The sequence below is a fragment of the Ranitomeya imitator genome, chromosome 1, assembly GCF_032444005.1.
Source record: "Ranitomeya imitator isolate aRanImi1 chromosome 1, aRanImi1.pri, whole genome shotgun sequence".
In the NCBI taxonomy this organism is placed as follows: Eukaryota; Metazoa; Chordata; class Amphibia; order Anura; family Dendrobatidae; genus Ranitomeya; species Ranitomeya imitator.
In genome coordinates, this window is record NC_091282.1 from 901,544,470 (window position 1) to 901,558,762 (window position 14,293).

The 14,293-nt window shown below is 41.3% G+C and overlaps 1 protein-coding gene across 8 annotated transcripts in view; it reads right to left on the minus strand.

Moving 5' to 3' along the window:
- The window catches only part of MAPK10 (mitogen-activated protein kinase 10), a 351,274-nt gene that overhangs the window by 139,629 nt on the left and 197,352 nt on the right, over positions 1–14,293 (minus strand). For all 8 annotated transcript variants that reach the window (XM_069743349.1, XM_069743340.1, XM_069743351.1 and 5 more), the window contains exon 3: positions 3,073–3,242. In XM_069743349.1, coding sequence (XP_069599450.1) covers positions 3,073–3,242 — 170 coding nt within the window. The remainder of the gene's footprint in view (positions 1–3,072; positions 3,243–14,293) is intronic.

A 14,293-nucleotide genomic window follows, 5' to 3' on the forward strand; every position in this document is an offset into this window, starting at 1 on the left:
TATGTGATCTGGTCTTGGTGCCGTGGTATTTGTCCCTTGTATGTGATATTATTGGGTCATTTTAAAAATGGAAAAATAAATAAAAATATACCTAAAATTGTATTGGATATTTTATCAAATGTTTAAGAAGTTACAGTAGAGAAGACCCTGGCCAGAAGAGTCTACGTTGTTGTGGCAGATTTAAAAATCTTTTGGCCAAAACAAAAGCTGCTGGCTATATATGTGATTTGGTGATGGGAACTGTTAATGTGTGATTGGTGAGGATGTGGTGCAGAAGTGGAGTTTTTACAAGAGAGGGTGGTGGGACTGTGGAAGGTTCGAGAGGTGGAGGCGGGGCTAGGGTGGAGCCTGGGGGGAATTTCAAGGGGGCCAAAAAAAATTGCCGGTATGGGGCCTCAAAATTCCTAGTGGCAGCCCTGCTAAGCGGTGACTGTAACCATTCCCATTTTATTATCAACATCCACATTTGCAGAAATGTGGATTTTTTGTTTTTTTTTGACTGGTGTGACTCCCTCTGGTAATTGAGCACAAAAGGCTAAACAAATACAACTTCATGGTTTTCATGCTCATTGTTTTATTTATCATATTCCTCACTTCTGGGGAAAAAAATGCAATTTTTAAGTTTTCTGACTTGTGTGAATAGCCCCAGTAGGAACCTGTGCAGAATTGGTCCCTTGCACAGGACCGAAAACATAAGACTGCTGTAGTGATATTTTTGTTACTATCTTACCAAGGTTAGAAAGGGTCATAGAACCAGGAATCAAACACTAATTCTATGGTAGCCTTGGGCTACTTACCATGGTAGCCATTGAAAGCAACATACTGAGTTGATAGAGCAGACATTGAAATAGAAAGTAGCCATCAAATCTCCTACCCTGTATTCATGGTTTACAAAATTAATGGTCTAACCATGTTTAGATTGGACCACTGGTTAAGGCAGGTGGATTCTGTGGAGTTTTGAGGACATTCACTTTCACATTACTAACACTAAGGCATTATATGTGTTAAAGAGCTTGAAAGGGGTTGCATAGAGTCTAGTAGACTTCAGAGTGTCACACACATCTTTTCAGGACAATTGAAGGCATTGAAGTATTTACGTGTCACACTAAATCTAAATTTTGTTAAAAATTTTGGAAAACTTAAAATTCAAAAGATTTGCTTATCTCTAGGAATAACCATTCCCTTGCTGCTCCAGTGTGGCACTTCAAGCAAATTTTGCTGGTTTATGAAAGCATCAGAGCTGAGGCCAGTGATTGACTGCACATTAATGATGGGCATGGCGGCAACACTGCAAGACCGTAGTTAACTGCTTGTTTAAAATCCCCAAGAACTCCTTTAACATTGATTGCCTGCACTAAGGGCAGAATATTAGTGTTTGACCAGTGGAATTCTACCTCCCATACGGGAGTGGGGAGAAGCCACAGGGGACCTGCTTTATGGACTAGTCATACGAAAAGCCCCGTTTGAGGTTGACTTTTATACATGGGTTGTCATGGCATACATATTAGTGGAATATTGCTAGACTTAGCAATAAACAGGGGCCATAATCGTCAAATTCCAACCAATGAGCTGACTGAAGTGGCATTGACACTATAGTCAACTCTGCTCATCTTTCGGATGTTGTATGAGGTTGTATGATCAAACCACCACAATCATTCTTTTGCACAATGAGGTGGCACTATACTTTCGTAGAGCTATTCCAAAAATTCTACCAATTGCCAGAGGTCACAACGGCAAGATCCCTGCCAATCAAACACTGATGACCAGTTCTAGCAATCTGCCGCTTTGTTCCATTCATTTTCCTTTTTTCTTAGCTGACTGGTAGTGACTGTTGTAAAACGTTTTCCGTATAAAATAAATCATAACATATGATGTGTTTTAAGTTAATATGAAACTAAATTGTCCTGACACTGACGGGTGTAAAATAGCTTTTATATTCACTAAATGATATGTTGGACAATTGTATTTGTCAAATGCTAATCTCTTTAGTCACTTTGCAAAATCACAAATTTAATATGACATTATTCATATGCTAATCAAGTGTAGTTCCAGGGCACATTAGCATTGTGAACACTTTCTGCAGCTCCACTGAGTTAGAAGGATGAGTGACTATAGGCAACATTCACAAATTTCCACTTGCTTTACAGTGAAATGTAAGAGTTATTCTCATCTTCATAGATGGATATTGGTGGATAGCGCACTTTACTGTTAATTCAAATTTGCAGCAGTTCTTAAGATGCTAACAATTTTCTTTTGTTTCCAGCTCACTGTCTAGGATACCGACCACCACTGCTGTTTAGCTTAAAGCCACTGGATAACAACAGTCGGCTCACGTGATCTTAACATCTTAGAAAGAAAGAAGTTTACAAGCTGAATAGAAAGAACTTGCAGGCACTGTGCATGTTCTGCTGTCTAGAAGTGATCGCTGGTCTCCAAAGCAATGAACTCTAAAGAAAAGAAAAATGGTAACATTTTGAAAATGGCTGAAAATTTTAATACGGTAAGCGGTAAAATTGTTTTGTTGCTCCTGTCTAAACACTGAAATACGGAATTCAAAGATGCCCAAAATGGAGTCAAGGACTTGACTTATCAAATGGCATCTAAAACATGCAACTTTGGACTCCGTTTCAGCTTTTTTAAGTTAAATTTATCATAGTCTACAGCACTATTGCTTCCAACTTGAGAGAAGGACATGGTTGAAAAATAAAGCTCTAAAACACCAAAAGAATCATGAAATTCTGGCCATAAAATGCATTGTGAGAAGACCCACACTTATCTAGGACAATTGTTTCTGGAGAAGAAGAGGTCAAGTAGATATAAAAACATAGAAGGGTGAAAATATGCACATCCATAGTATAGTATCATAGCCGAAACTGAAATCAGTGCAAACAGCAATGTTCTCAATCTCAATACAGCTTGGCATCAGTTCTATACTTAGCAAATAAAAATACATACAGTTCCAGGACAGACAAATCAGGGAAAGACATAAGACACCTATGCCATAATAAACTACTCCCTAGACTTGATGACACATGGGAAGCTGATAAAAAACCGAATACTTAATTTACTTACCAAACTATTCCCTGAGCCCCAGAACCTATCGGCTTGAGATTCTGGTAGCGTTTCAGTACTGTGAAAGTCGAGTCTCCTACTTCCACGCTGTAGAACTGGTTGTCAACTTTGCTTTTGCTCATGTTGTAATGTTTGGCAATATATGACACATCCACTTGATTACTGAATCCCTGATGGAAACAAAAATATGGAAAGAATAAAAATGGTTCCATAATAAAGCACCCATCTCTTTAGCATTAAAATACTTTACATGGCATACTATATAGTAGAGATTAGCAGCAATATAGAAAGTAAGCTATAGACAATGTTAATGCTAAAAAAACAAACTTTTTAACTGAATCAATTAATCCTATGTGGCATTAGAAGTATACACAACGCTACCACAAAAAAAGATTGCAATAAGTTACACAATGCATGACCATTTGTAGCGCTGGCGTCTCTGCCCTCTGCCCCGGCAAAGATGTTGGCTTAGTCATTGGAGAGGCCTGCGTTCCTCACTTCCTGCTTTGGCTGCTGATGTCGGTCCAGCCACACTTGCTATCTCTCATCTCTGTCAGCCAGTCCAGCCGCACTTGATAGATCTCTACGTCATCTGGTCCAGTCACACTTGCTAGTGCTCACCTGTACATCAGTAGGTCTCGTTTATATCCATGGCTCCCGTGCTCTTACAGCGCCTGCCTGCATCTACTGGACCTTCCTTCAGGCCGTCCCAGCTTCCCGTCCCTAGGGGGTCATCTGTCATCTTCCCAAGGTCAGTTCTGGAGTGGCATCTGGTCCACCTCCCCAGTTTCTCCTCGGATCACGGTATCATCAGCCACCGTGTATCCAAGGTTGGATTTGGTGAGGCACCTAGTCACGCCCCTCCAGGCTTTCCTTGGACCACAGCACAGTGATTCCACCACCAGCCAGTTACACCATTACTATGGTAAATGTCAATCTGGCTTTAGACCACTTCTTTACCAAAGCTATTTATATTAAATTCTGTACATCTGGCTTTAAATTGAAGTACATATAAGGACTTTCACTGTAAGTATTACTATAAAATTTGTCAGGATCACAGGATATTCATCATAACTACTACTAGATTTAGTTGTGTTTTTCTAAATGACCATTACTGTGAAAAATGTCACTCTAGTTATAGAAGTTTTTCTTTCACCATAGCCAATACTGTAGAGAAGTGATCCCAAAAGTTTGTTACCTCCAGAGCGACATTCATTTCTGAGAAACAGTCGTGAGCCACATCCAGAACCCCCTCCCGAATAATGACATTCAGCTGCAGTATTCTCACAGTAGTGAAAACCAGAGCCCTCATTATTGGTATAATGACAGCTTAAGCTTCCCCACAGAAAGCCAATATACTTGCATCTAGGGATTCCCACATTACCATCACTCAGTATTCTTGCATCAAGCACTCCCACCACACTATTGCATCCAGCTTGAAGTACCCCCTCTGTCTTACAGTATCATGCTATGTCTAGCTTAGCACTTAATTTATCTCTCCAACCCCAAGGACAGTATATGTGTATCCAGATTTGCTCTTCTTTGTGGGGCTACTCAGTAAAGTCACCATCTGGAGACCTGCTCTTCATAGCAGTTTGCTAGACCAGGGGCTAGTGCACTAAGCTGGTAGATAGCCGCAAGCTAGAGGTCATGGGTCTGCGAGCCACATGTGGCTCCCGAACCACAGGCTGGTGATCCCTGCTACAGAATAAGGTTTTCTTTAACCCCTTCATGAGCTTGGGATTTTCCGTTTTTCCGTGTTCGTTTTTCGCTCCCCTCCTTCCCAGAGCCATAACTTTTTTATTTTTCCGTCAATTTGGCCATGTAAGGGCTTATTTTTTGCGGGACGAGTTGTACTTTTGAACGACATCATTGATTTTAGCATGTTGTGTACTAGAAAACGGGAAAAAAATTCCAAGTGCGGTGAAATTGCAAAAAAAGTGCAATCCCACACTTGTTTTTTGCTTGGCTTTTTTGCTAGGTTCACTAAATGCTAAAACTGACCAGCCATTATGATTCTCCAGGTCATTACGAGTTCATAGACACCTAACATGACTAGGTTATTTTTTATCTAAGTGGTGAAAAAAAATTCCAAACTTTGCTAAAAAAAAAAAATTGTGCCATTTTCCGATACTCATAGTGTCTCCATTTTTCTTGATCTGGGGTCGGGTGAGGGCTTATTTTTTGCGTGCCGAGCTGGCGTTTTTAATGATAGCATTTTGGTGCAGATATGTTCTTTTGATCGCCCGTTATTGCATTTTAATTCAATGTCGCGGTGACCAAAAAAACGTAATTCTGGCGTTTTGAATTTTTTTCTCGCTACGCCATTTAGCGATCAGGTTAAAGCTTTTTTTTATTGATCGGGCGATTCTGAACGCGGCGATACCAAATATGTGTAGGTTCGAGTTTTTTTTTTATTGATTTATTTTGAATGGGGCGAAAGGGGGGTGATTTAAACTTTTATATTTTTTTTATTTTTTTCACATTTTTTTTTACTTTTTTTTTTTTACTTTTGCCATGCTTCAATAGCCTCCATGTGAGGTTAGAAGCAGGCACAGCACGATTGGCTCTGCTACATAGCAGCGATCATCAGATCGCTGCTATGCAGCAGAAATGCAGGTGTGCTGTGAGCGCCGACCACAGGGTGGCGCTCACAGCTACCGGTGATCAGTAACCATAGAGGTCTCAAGGACCTCTATGGTTACTATTCAGAAGCATCGCCGACCTCCAATCATGTGACGGGGTCGGCGATGCGATCATTTCCGGCCGCCCGGCTGGAAGCGGTAGTTAAATGCCGCTGTCTGCGTTTGACAGCGGCATTTAACTAGTTAATAGGGGCGGGCACATCGCGATTCTGCCCGCGCCTATTACGGGCACATGTCAGCTGTTCAAAACAGCTGACATGTCCCGGCTTTGATGCGGGCTCACCGCTGGAGCCCGCATCAAAGCGGGGCTTCTGACCTCGGACGTACTATCCCGTCCGAGGTCAGGAAGGGGTTAATATGGATTTAGATGTTTATTTCAGGCAATAAATATAAAAGAGCAGAATATAGGAATCTAATTTTGTGTTTCAAATTGGTCCAGACTTATTGCTACGCAGACTTATCAAATATTAGAAAACAATGGCAAATTAATTCACCAGATCTCAGATTTGTTATTTGGTTAATTTTTAAAAAAAGAACAAAGATAAACTGTTAAAGGCTTCCCCTTCATATCGTATGGGCTGTCAAGCAGAGTAACAAGAAGTTAACTTATTCAGCCCTGCATAGAATTCACCTCACCACACACTCGCCATCTAGTTGGCACCATCCAAAAAAAAAAGAAATGACATAGCATAATCAGACTCTCTTGAGTTAACTCTGCTAAAATGGTCGTGAATGACTGTTTAGACATGTCTCCAAATGGGACATGACATCCACTAATGATTCTAGGAAATTTTACATTCAAAAAGTCAAATGACACTCCTTTCCTTCCGAGCCCTGCCGTGCCCCTGTAATACTGAAGGAAATGTTTATGTGATGTTCCCATGGGTTTACTCCACATGGAAACGAAACTAAGATCACGAAAGAGCTTACCTGTCATGACTCTGGACAGGATGGTGCCGCCTCCATCCTGGTTAGGTCAGGGTTAATTTTAGTCCGACTCTCTTTGGTTCTGTGGCGGCTATTTAATGTTGGCAGTTGCTGGATTGTGTGTTGGTGATACTTCTGTATACTCGGCTTGTGGTTGCTGACGCAGGTTTACTCATCCGTAAACTTTGTGCCTCTGTGCTTGTGTGCCTTGCTGTGTATGACTTGGTTCTGTTCCCTGTCCTCTGCCTTTGCATTCTGCTTTGTACTGTTCTGTCTCTCCCGGTAATCAGACCCCGTGGCTTGTCCCTGCTTACTCTTTGTCTTATCCTTAGGTACTTTGCTCCCTCCTGGCTTTGTCCCTCGGCTATCCTTGACTAGGTTTTCTGTCTGTGCCCTGCGCTCTGTGTGCTCTGTGTCTTCCCTGCATTCACGTGCGGTGGCTCCTCCCCCTGGTCATGTGACTGATCTGTGCCAGGTCCTGCTCACTGCATTAGCTTAAGGTCCTTGAGCTCAGCGTGCTTTGTTTCTGCACTCCCTACGTTTATTCACGTGCCCCTTGTCAGCGCCACCCATGCAGCGACAGTGATACCTAGGGTGTCACGACATTACCTATATCTATGAGTTTGATTCACGCACTCGTACCACTATCATAAAATAAGCAACTGGGCATCAAGGTTTTGCTATCTCAAGAAATAGACCATGTACTATTTTATTCCAGGGAAAACTATAGTGAAGTAATTTCTCTTTTGAATACATTTCAAACCAATCTTTGTGAATGAAGGCATTAAATGAATCCAACCTGGTGACCAATATCTCAGAATGCCAGATAGAAGGCCACGTGGTTGAAGAATCGGCTCTACTTCTATGCGCCCTTCTCCACTATAGTTACGGGAGGTTTCTCAATGGGGTTCCTCAGCCAGGTCAGTAATCTGTGACTAATAGATGGGAGGTCTGTGAATCTCCTGGCCTCCCACCATTACCGGCTCGTCAACTGATTTGCAGGACTGGCACGACGTCATGTGTGCAGCATGCCTCAATGATGATGTGAGCCAGTATGGCTAATTAAAAGAAGAACTGGGAATGTGGGGAGGTAAGGAGATTTGCAGAGCTCCCGTCCTGCTGTCACATATTACTGACCTGCATGATGGAACAGTACTGCAAACTGATTTTCCCATCTTTACTGGTAATATATGTGGTAATCGGTAACTGAAATACCATCAGTTCGTATCTTGCAGGTACCAAACAACTATTATGATTTCATTTTATCCTTTAAAAACGTACAATCTCGGATTCTCAGATATACTGTACAATGTTGGAACATTGTTGGAACTAATGCCTTTTCTAGTATGTACTTTCTAGTACGTACTTTTTGGCAACTGCAATGAATCATAGATTAGGAGAAGTTTTACTATACAGTCTCCAGGAAATAAAAGAAGTGCTTCCACATATTTCCCCCCCTAAACTTGTCTAAATATACTGTACGTTTCCCTGCTTCTAACGCTGCTTCGATCCTCTTCCTTCTCATGTGATTGAAATTTTGATTCACCAGATAAAACTGGATTTTGTGATTTGGAATAGGTTTTTACAAGGTAAGTCTATGGAGTATCAGGTATTGGAAACTAGAACAGACAGCCATTGGTGAGTAAATTAAAGCACTTAAATTACATTACATACATATTTAACCCATTCACCCTGAAACCTGTTTTCACCTTCCTGACCAGGCCAATTTTTTTAATTCTGACCACTGTCACCTTATGAGGTCATAAATCTGGAATGCTTCAATGGAGCACACTGATTCTGAGATTATTTTTTCGTGACATATTGTACTTCATGGTAGTGGTAACATTTCTTTGATATGACTTACGTTAATTTGTGAAAAATCGGAGATTTGGTGAAAATGTAGAAAATGTTGCAATTTTTTTTATGCACTTAACCCCTTCGTGACATGCGCTGTACTAGTACTGCGCTGCCGCCACTGCATTAGTGCCAGCAGCAGTACTAGTACGGCGCACCGATCACCGCGGTCTCGCGCTGAGCGCCGCGGTGATCGGGTGCAGGTGTCAGCTGTATATGACAGCTGACACCCGCAGCAATGCCCACGATCGGCGCTATCGCCGATCGCGGGCATTTAACCCCTCTGATGCCGCTGTCAGTAGTGACAGCGGCATAGAGGGGGATCGCGCAGGGACGGGGGCTCCCTGCGCTCTCCCACCGGAGCAACGCAATGAGATCGCGTTGCTCCGGTGACCCGGAAGGAGTCCCCGGATCCAAGATGGCCGCCGGACTCCTTCCGGGTCATGAAGTGACCTGGCTAGCCGGCGCCTGCTGAGAGCAGGCGCCAGAAAGCCACCTAAACTGCCTATCAGATTGTTGATCTGACAATGTGCTATGCACACTGTCAGATCAACGATCTGATCTAATACAGAGATGTCCCACCCTGGGACAATGTTAGAAAGTAAAAAAAAAAAAATAGAATGTGTAAAAAAAAAAAAAAAAAAAAATCCCCAAATAAAAAAAAAAAAAAATTTTCCCAATAAATCCATTTATTTATGTAAAAAAAACAATAAATGTACACATATTTGGTATCGCCGCGTCCGTAACGACCCGCTCTATAAAACTATCCCACTAGTTAACCCCTTCAGTGAACACCGCAAAAAAAAAAAAAAACAAGGCAAAAAACAACGCTTTATTATCATACAGGCGAACAAAAAGTGGAATAACACACGATCAGAACGACGGATATAAATAACCATGGTACCGCTGAAAACGTCATCTTGTCCCGCAAAAAAAAAGCCACCATACAGCATCATCAGCAGAAAAATAAAAAAGTTATAGCTCTCAGAATAATGCGATGCAAAAACAATTATTTTTTTATATAAAATAGTTTTTATTGTGTAAAAGCGCCAAAACATAAAAAAAATTACATAAATGAGGTATCGCTGTAATCGTACTGACCCGAAGAATAAAACTGCTTTATCCATTTTACCACACGTGGAACGGTATAAACGCCCCCCCTAAAAGAAATTCATGAATAGCTGGTTTTTGTTCATTCCGCCTCCCAAAAATCGGAATAAAAAGCGATCAAAAAATGTCATCTGCCCGAAAATGTTACCAATAAAAACGTCAACTCGTCCCGCAAAAAACAAGACCTCATATGACTCTGTGGGCCAAAATATGGATAAATTATAGCTCTCAAAATGTGGTGATGCAAAAACTATTTTTTGCAATATAAAGCGTCTTTTAGTGTGTGACGGCTGCCAACCCTAAAAATCCGCTAAAAAACCCGCTATAAAAGTAAATCAAACCCCCCTTCATCACCCCCTTAGTTAGGGAAAAATAATAAAATGTAAAAAAATGTATTTATTTCCATCTTCCCATTAGGGCTAGGGTTAGGGCTAGGGTTAGGGCTAGGGTTAGGGCTAGGGCTAGGGTTAGGGCTAGGGTTAGGGTTGGGGTTAGGGTTTCAGTTATAATTGGGGGTTTCCACTGTTTAGGCACATCAGGGGCTCTCCAAACGCGACATGGCGTCCGATCTCAATTCCAGCCAATTCTGCTTTGAAAAAGTAAAACAGGGCTCCTTCCCTTCAGAGTTCTCCTGTGTGCCCAAACAGTGGTTCCCCCCAACATATGGGGTATCAGCGTTCTCAGGACAAGTTGGACAACAACTTTTGGGGTCCAATTTGTCCTGTTACCCTTGGGAAAATAAAAACATAGGGGATAAAATATCATTTTCGTGGAAAAAAAACATTTTTTATTTTCACGGCTCTGCGTTATAAACTGTAGTGAAACACTTGTTGGTTCAAAGCTCTCACAACACATCTAGATAAGTTCCTTGGGGGGTCTAGTTTCCAATATGGGGTCACTTGTGGGGGGTTTCTACTGTTTAGGTACATCAGGGGCTCTGCAAATGCAACATGACGCCTGCAGACCAATCCATCTAAGTCTGCATTTCAAATGGCGCTCCTTCCCTTCCGAGCTCTGCCGTGCACCCAAACAGTGGTTCCCCCCAACATATGGGGTATCAGCGTTCTCAGGACAAGTTGGACAACAACTTTTGGGGTCCAATTTGTCCTGTTACCCTTGGGAAAATAAAAACATAGGGGATAAAATATCATTTTCGTGGAAAAAAATATTTTTTTATTTTCACGGCTCTGCGTTATAAACTGTAGTGAAACACTTGTTGGTTCAAAGCTCTCACAACACATCTAGATAAGTTCCTTGGGGGGGTCTAGTTTCCAATATGGGGTCACTTGTGGGGGGTTTCTACTGTTTAGGTACATCAGGGGCTCTGCAAATGCAACATGACGCCTGCAGACCAATCCATCTAAGTCTGCATTTCAAATGGCGCTCCTTCCCTTCCGAGCTCTGCCGTGCACCTAAACAGTGGTTCCCCCCAACATATGGGGTATCAGCGTTCTCAGGACAAGTTGGACAACAACTTTTGGGGTCCAATTTGTCCTGTTACCCTTGGGAAAATAAAAACATAGGGGATAAAATATCATTTTCGTGGAAAAAAATATTTTTTTATTTTCACGGCTCTGCGTTATAAACTGTAGTGAAACACTTGTTGGTTCAAAGCTCTCACAACACATCTAGATAAGTTCCTTGGGGGGGTCTAGTTTCCAATATGGGGTCACTTGTGGGGGGTTTCTACTGTTTAGGTACATCAGGGGCTCTGCAAATGCAACATGACGCCTGCAGACCAATCCATCTAAGTCTGCATTTCAAATGGCCCTTCCGAGCTCTGCCGTGCACCCAAACAATGGTTCCCCCCAACATATGGGGTATCAGCGTTCTCAGGACAAGTTGGACAACAACTTTTGGGGTCCAATTTCTCCTGTTACCCTTGGGGAAAAAAAAATTGCGGGCTAAAACATCATTTTGTGGAAAGAAAAAATGATTTTTTAATTTTCACAATGCTACATTCTAAACTTTAGTGAAACAATTGGGGGTTAAAAGTGCTCACCACACATCTAGATAAGTTCCTTAGGGGGTCTTCTTTCCAAAATGGGGTCACTTGTGGGGGGTTTCCACTGTTAAGGCACGTCAGGGGCTCTCCAAATGCGACATGGCGTCCGATCTCAATTCCAGCCAATTTTGCATTGAAAAGTCAAATGGCACTCCTTCACTTCCGAGCTCTGCCATGCGCTCAAACAGTGGTTTATCCCCATATATGAAGTATCGACGTACTCAGGACAAATTGCACAACAACTTTTGGGGTCCAATTTATCCTTTTACCCTTGGGAAAATAAAAAATTTGGGGCAAAAAGATCATTTTTTGTGAAAATTAATATAAATTTTTTTTTACGGCTCTACGTTATAAACTTCTGTGAAGCACTTGGAGGTTCAAAGTGCTCACCACACATCTAGATTAGTTCCTTAGGGGGTCTACTTTCCAAAATGGTGTCACTTGTGGGGGTTTCCACTGTTTAGGCACATCAGGGGCTCTCCAATCGTGACATGGGCTCCGATCTCAATTCCAGCAAATCTTGCATTGAAAAGTCAAATGGCGCTCCTTCCCTTCCGAGCTCTGCCATGTGCCCAAACAGTGGTTTACCCCCACATATGGGGTATCGGCGTACTCAGAACAAATTGTACAACGACTTTTGTGGTCCAATTTCTCCTGTTACCCTTGGTAAAATGAAACAAATAGGACCTGAAGTAAAAATTTTGTGAAAAAAAAGTTAAATGTTCAATTTTTTTAAACATTCAAAAAATTCCTGTGAAGCACCTGAAGGGTTAATAAACTTTTTGAATGTGGTTCTGAGTACCTTGAGGGGTGCAGTTTTTAGAATGGTGTCACTTTTGGGCATTTTCTGTCATATAGACCCCTCAAAGTCACTTCAAGTGTGAGGTGGTCCGTATAAAAATGGTTTTGCAAATTTTGTTGCAAAAATGAGAAATCGCTGGTCAACTTTTAACCCTTATAACGTCCTAACAAAAAAAAATTATGTTTCCAAAATTGTGCTGATGTAAAGCAGACATGTGGGAAATGTTGTTTATTAACTATATTATGTGATATAACTCTCTAATTTAAGGGCATATAAACTAAGAGTTTGAAAATTGCTAAATTTTCATAATTTCCGACAAATTTTTGTTTTTTTCACAAATAAATGCAAGTCATATCGAAGAAGTTTTACCACTATCATGAAGTACAATATGTCACGAGAAAACAATGTCAGAATCACCAGGATCCGTTGAAGCGTTTCAGAGTTATGACCTCATAAAGTGACAGTGGTCAGAATTGTAAAAATTGGCCCTGTCACTTAGGTGAAAACAGGCTTTGGGGTGAAGGGGTTAAACCAAGGAGTCATGTTACACAAACTAGTTAATAAATAATATTTCACAGATGTCTACTTTATATCAGCTTAATTTTTGAAACATCATTTTTTTGTTAGGAAGATATAAGGGTTAAAAGTTGACCAGCGATTTCTCATTTTTACAAGAAAATTTACAAAACCATTTTTCTAGAGACAACTTCAAATTTGAGGTGACTTTGAGGGGCCTACGACAGAAAATACGCAAAAGTGACACCGTTCTAAAAACTGAACCCCTCAAGGTACTAAAACCACATTCAAAAAGTTTATTAAGCCCTTTCAGGTGCTTCACAGGAATTAATGGAATGTGGAAGGAAAAAATAACGGTTACATTTTTTTTTTCACAAGAATTTTCCTTTAGACACAATTTTTTTTATTTTCATAAGGATATCTGGAGAAATTGCTCCACACAATTTGTTGTACAATTTCTCTTGAGCACATCAATACCCCTATATGTGGAGGAAAAAAACACTGTTCGGGTGCATGGCAAGGCTCAGAAGGGAAAGAGCGCCATTTGACTTTTTGAATGTAAAATTTGCTGGAATAATTAGCAGATGCCATGTCACGTTTGGAGAGCCCCTGATGTGCCTACACAGTGGAACCCCCCACAATTGACACCATTTTGGAAACTCGACCCCTCAGGGAACTTATCTAGATGTGCACAGAGCACCTTGAAATCCCAGGTGCATTACAGAAGTTTATAACGTTGAGCTGTGAAAATAAAAAGAAATCACATCTTTCCAACAAAAATGATTTTTTTCTCCAAACTTTGCATTTTCATAAGAGTAACTGGAGAAATTGCACTAATTTGCTGTGCAATTTCTCCTGGGCATGCCGATACCCCATATGCGGGGAAAACCACTGTCTGGGCGCACGGCAGGGCTCGAAAGGGAAGCAGCGCCATTTGACTTTTTTTTAATTAAATTGCCCTTAAATTTGCTGTGCAATTTCTCCTGAGTTCACCGATACCCCATATGTGGTCAAAAACTACTTTTGAGGCACAGTGCAAGGCTCAGAAGGGAAGGAGCGCCATAGTGATCATATTGAGACCACAAGTGTGTCACAGAATTGTATACCATTGGGCAGTGAAGAAAAAATAATGACATATTTACCACCCAAATTGTGTGTTAGCCCCAAATTTTACATTTTCATACTGGGAAATGTGTAAAAATGGCACCAAAATCTGTCCCACAATTTCTGCTGAATATAGAAATACACCATATGTGGCTGTACAGTACTGCCTAGCCATATGCAGAAACTCGGGAGGGACGGAGCTATAATTGCCTCCTAGAGCACAGATTTTCCTAGAATAGTTTGTGGACTCCATATGCA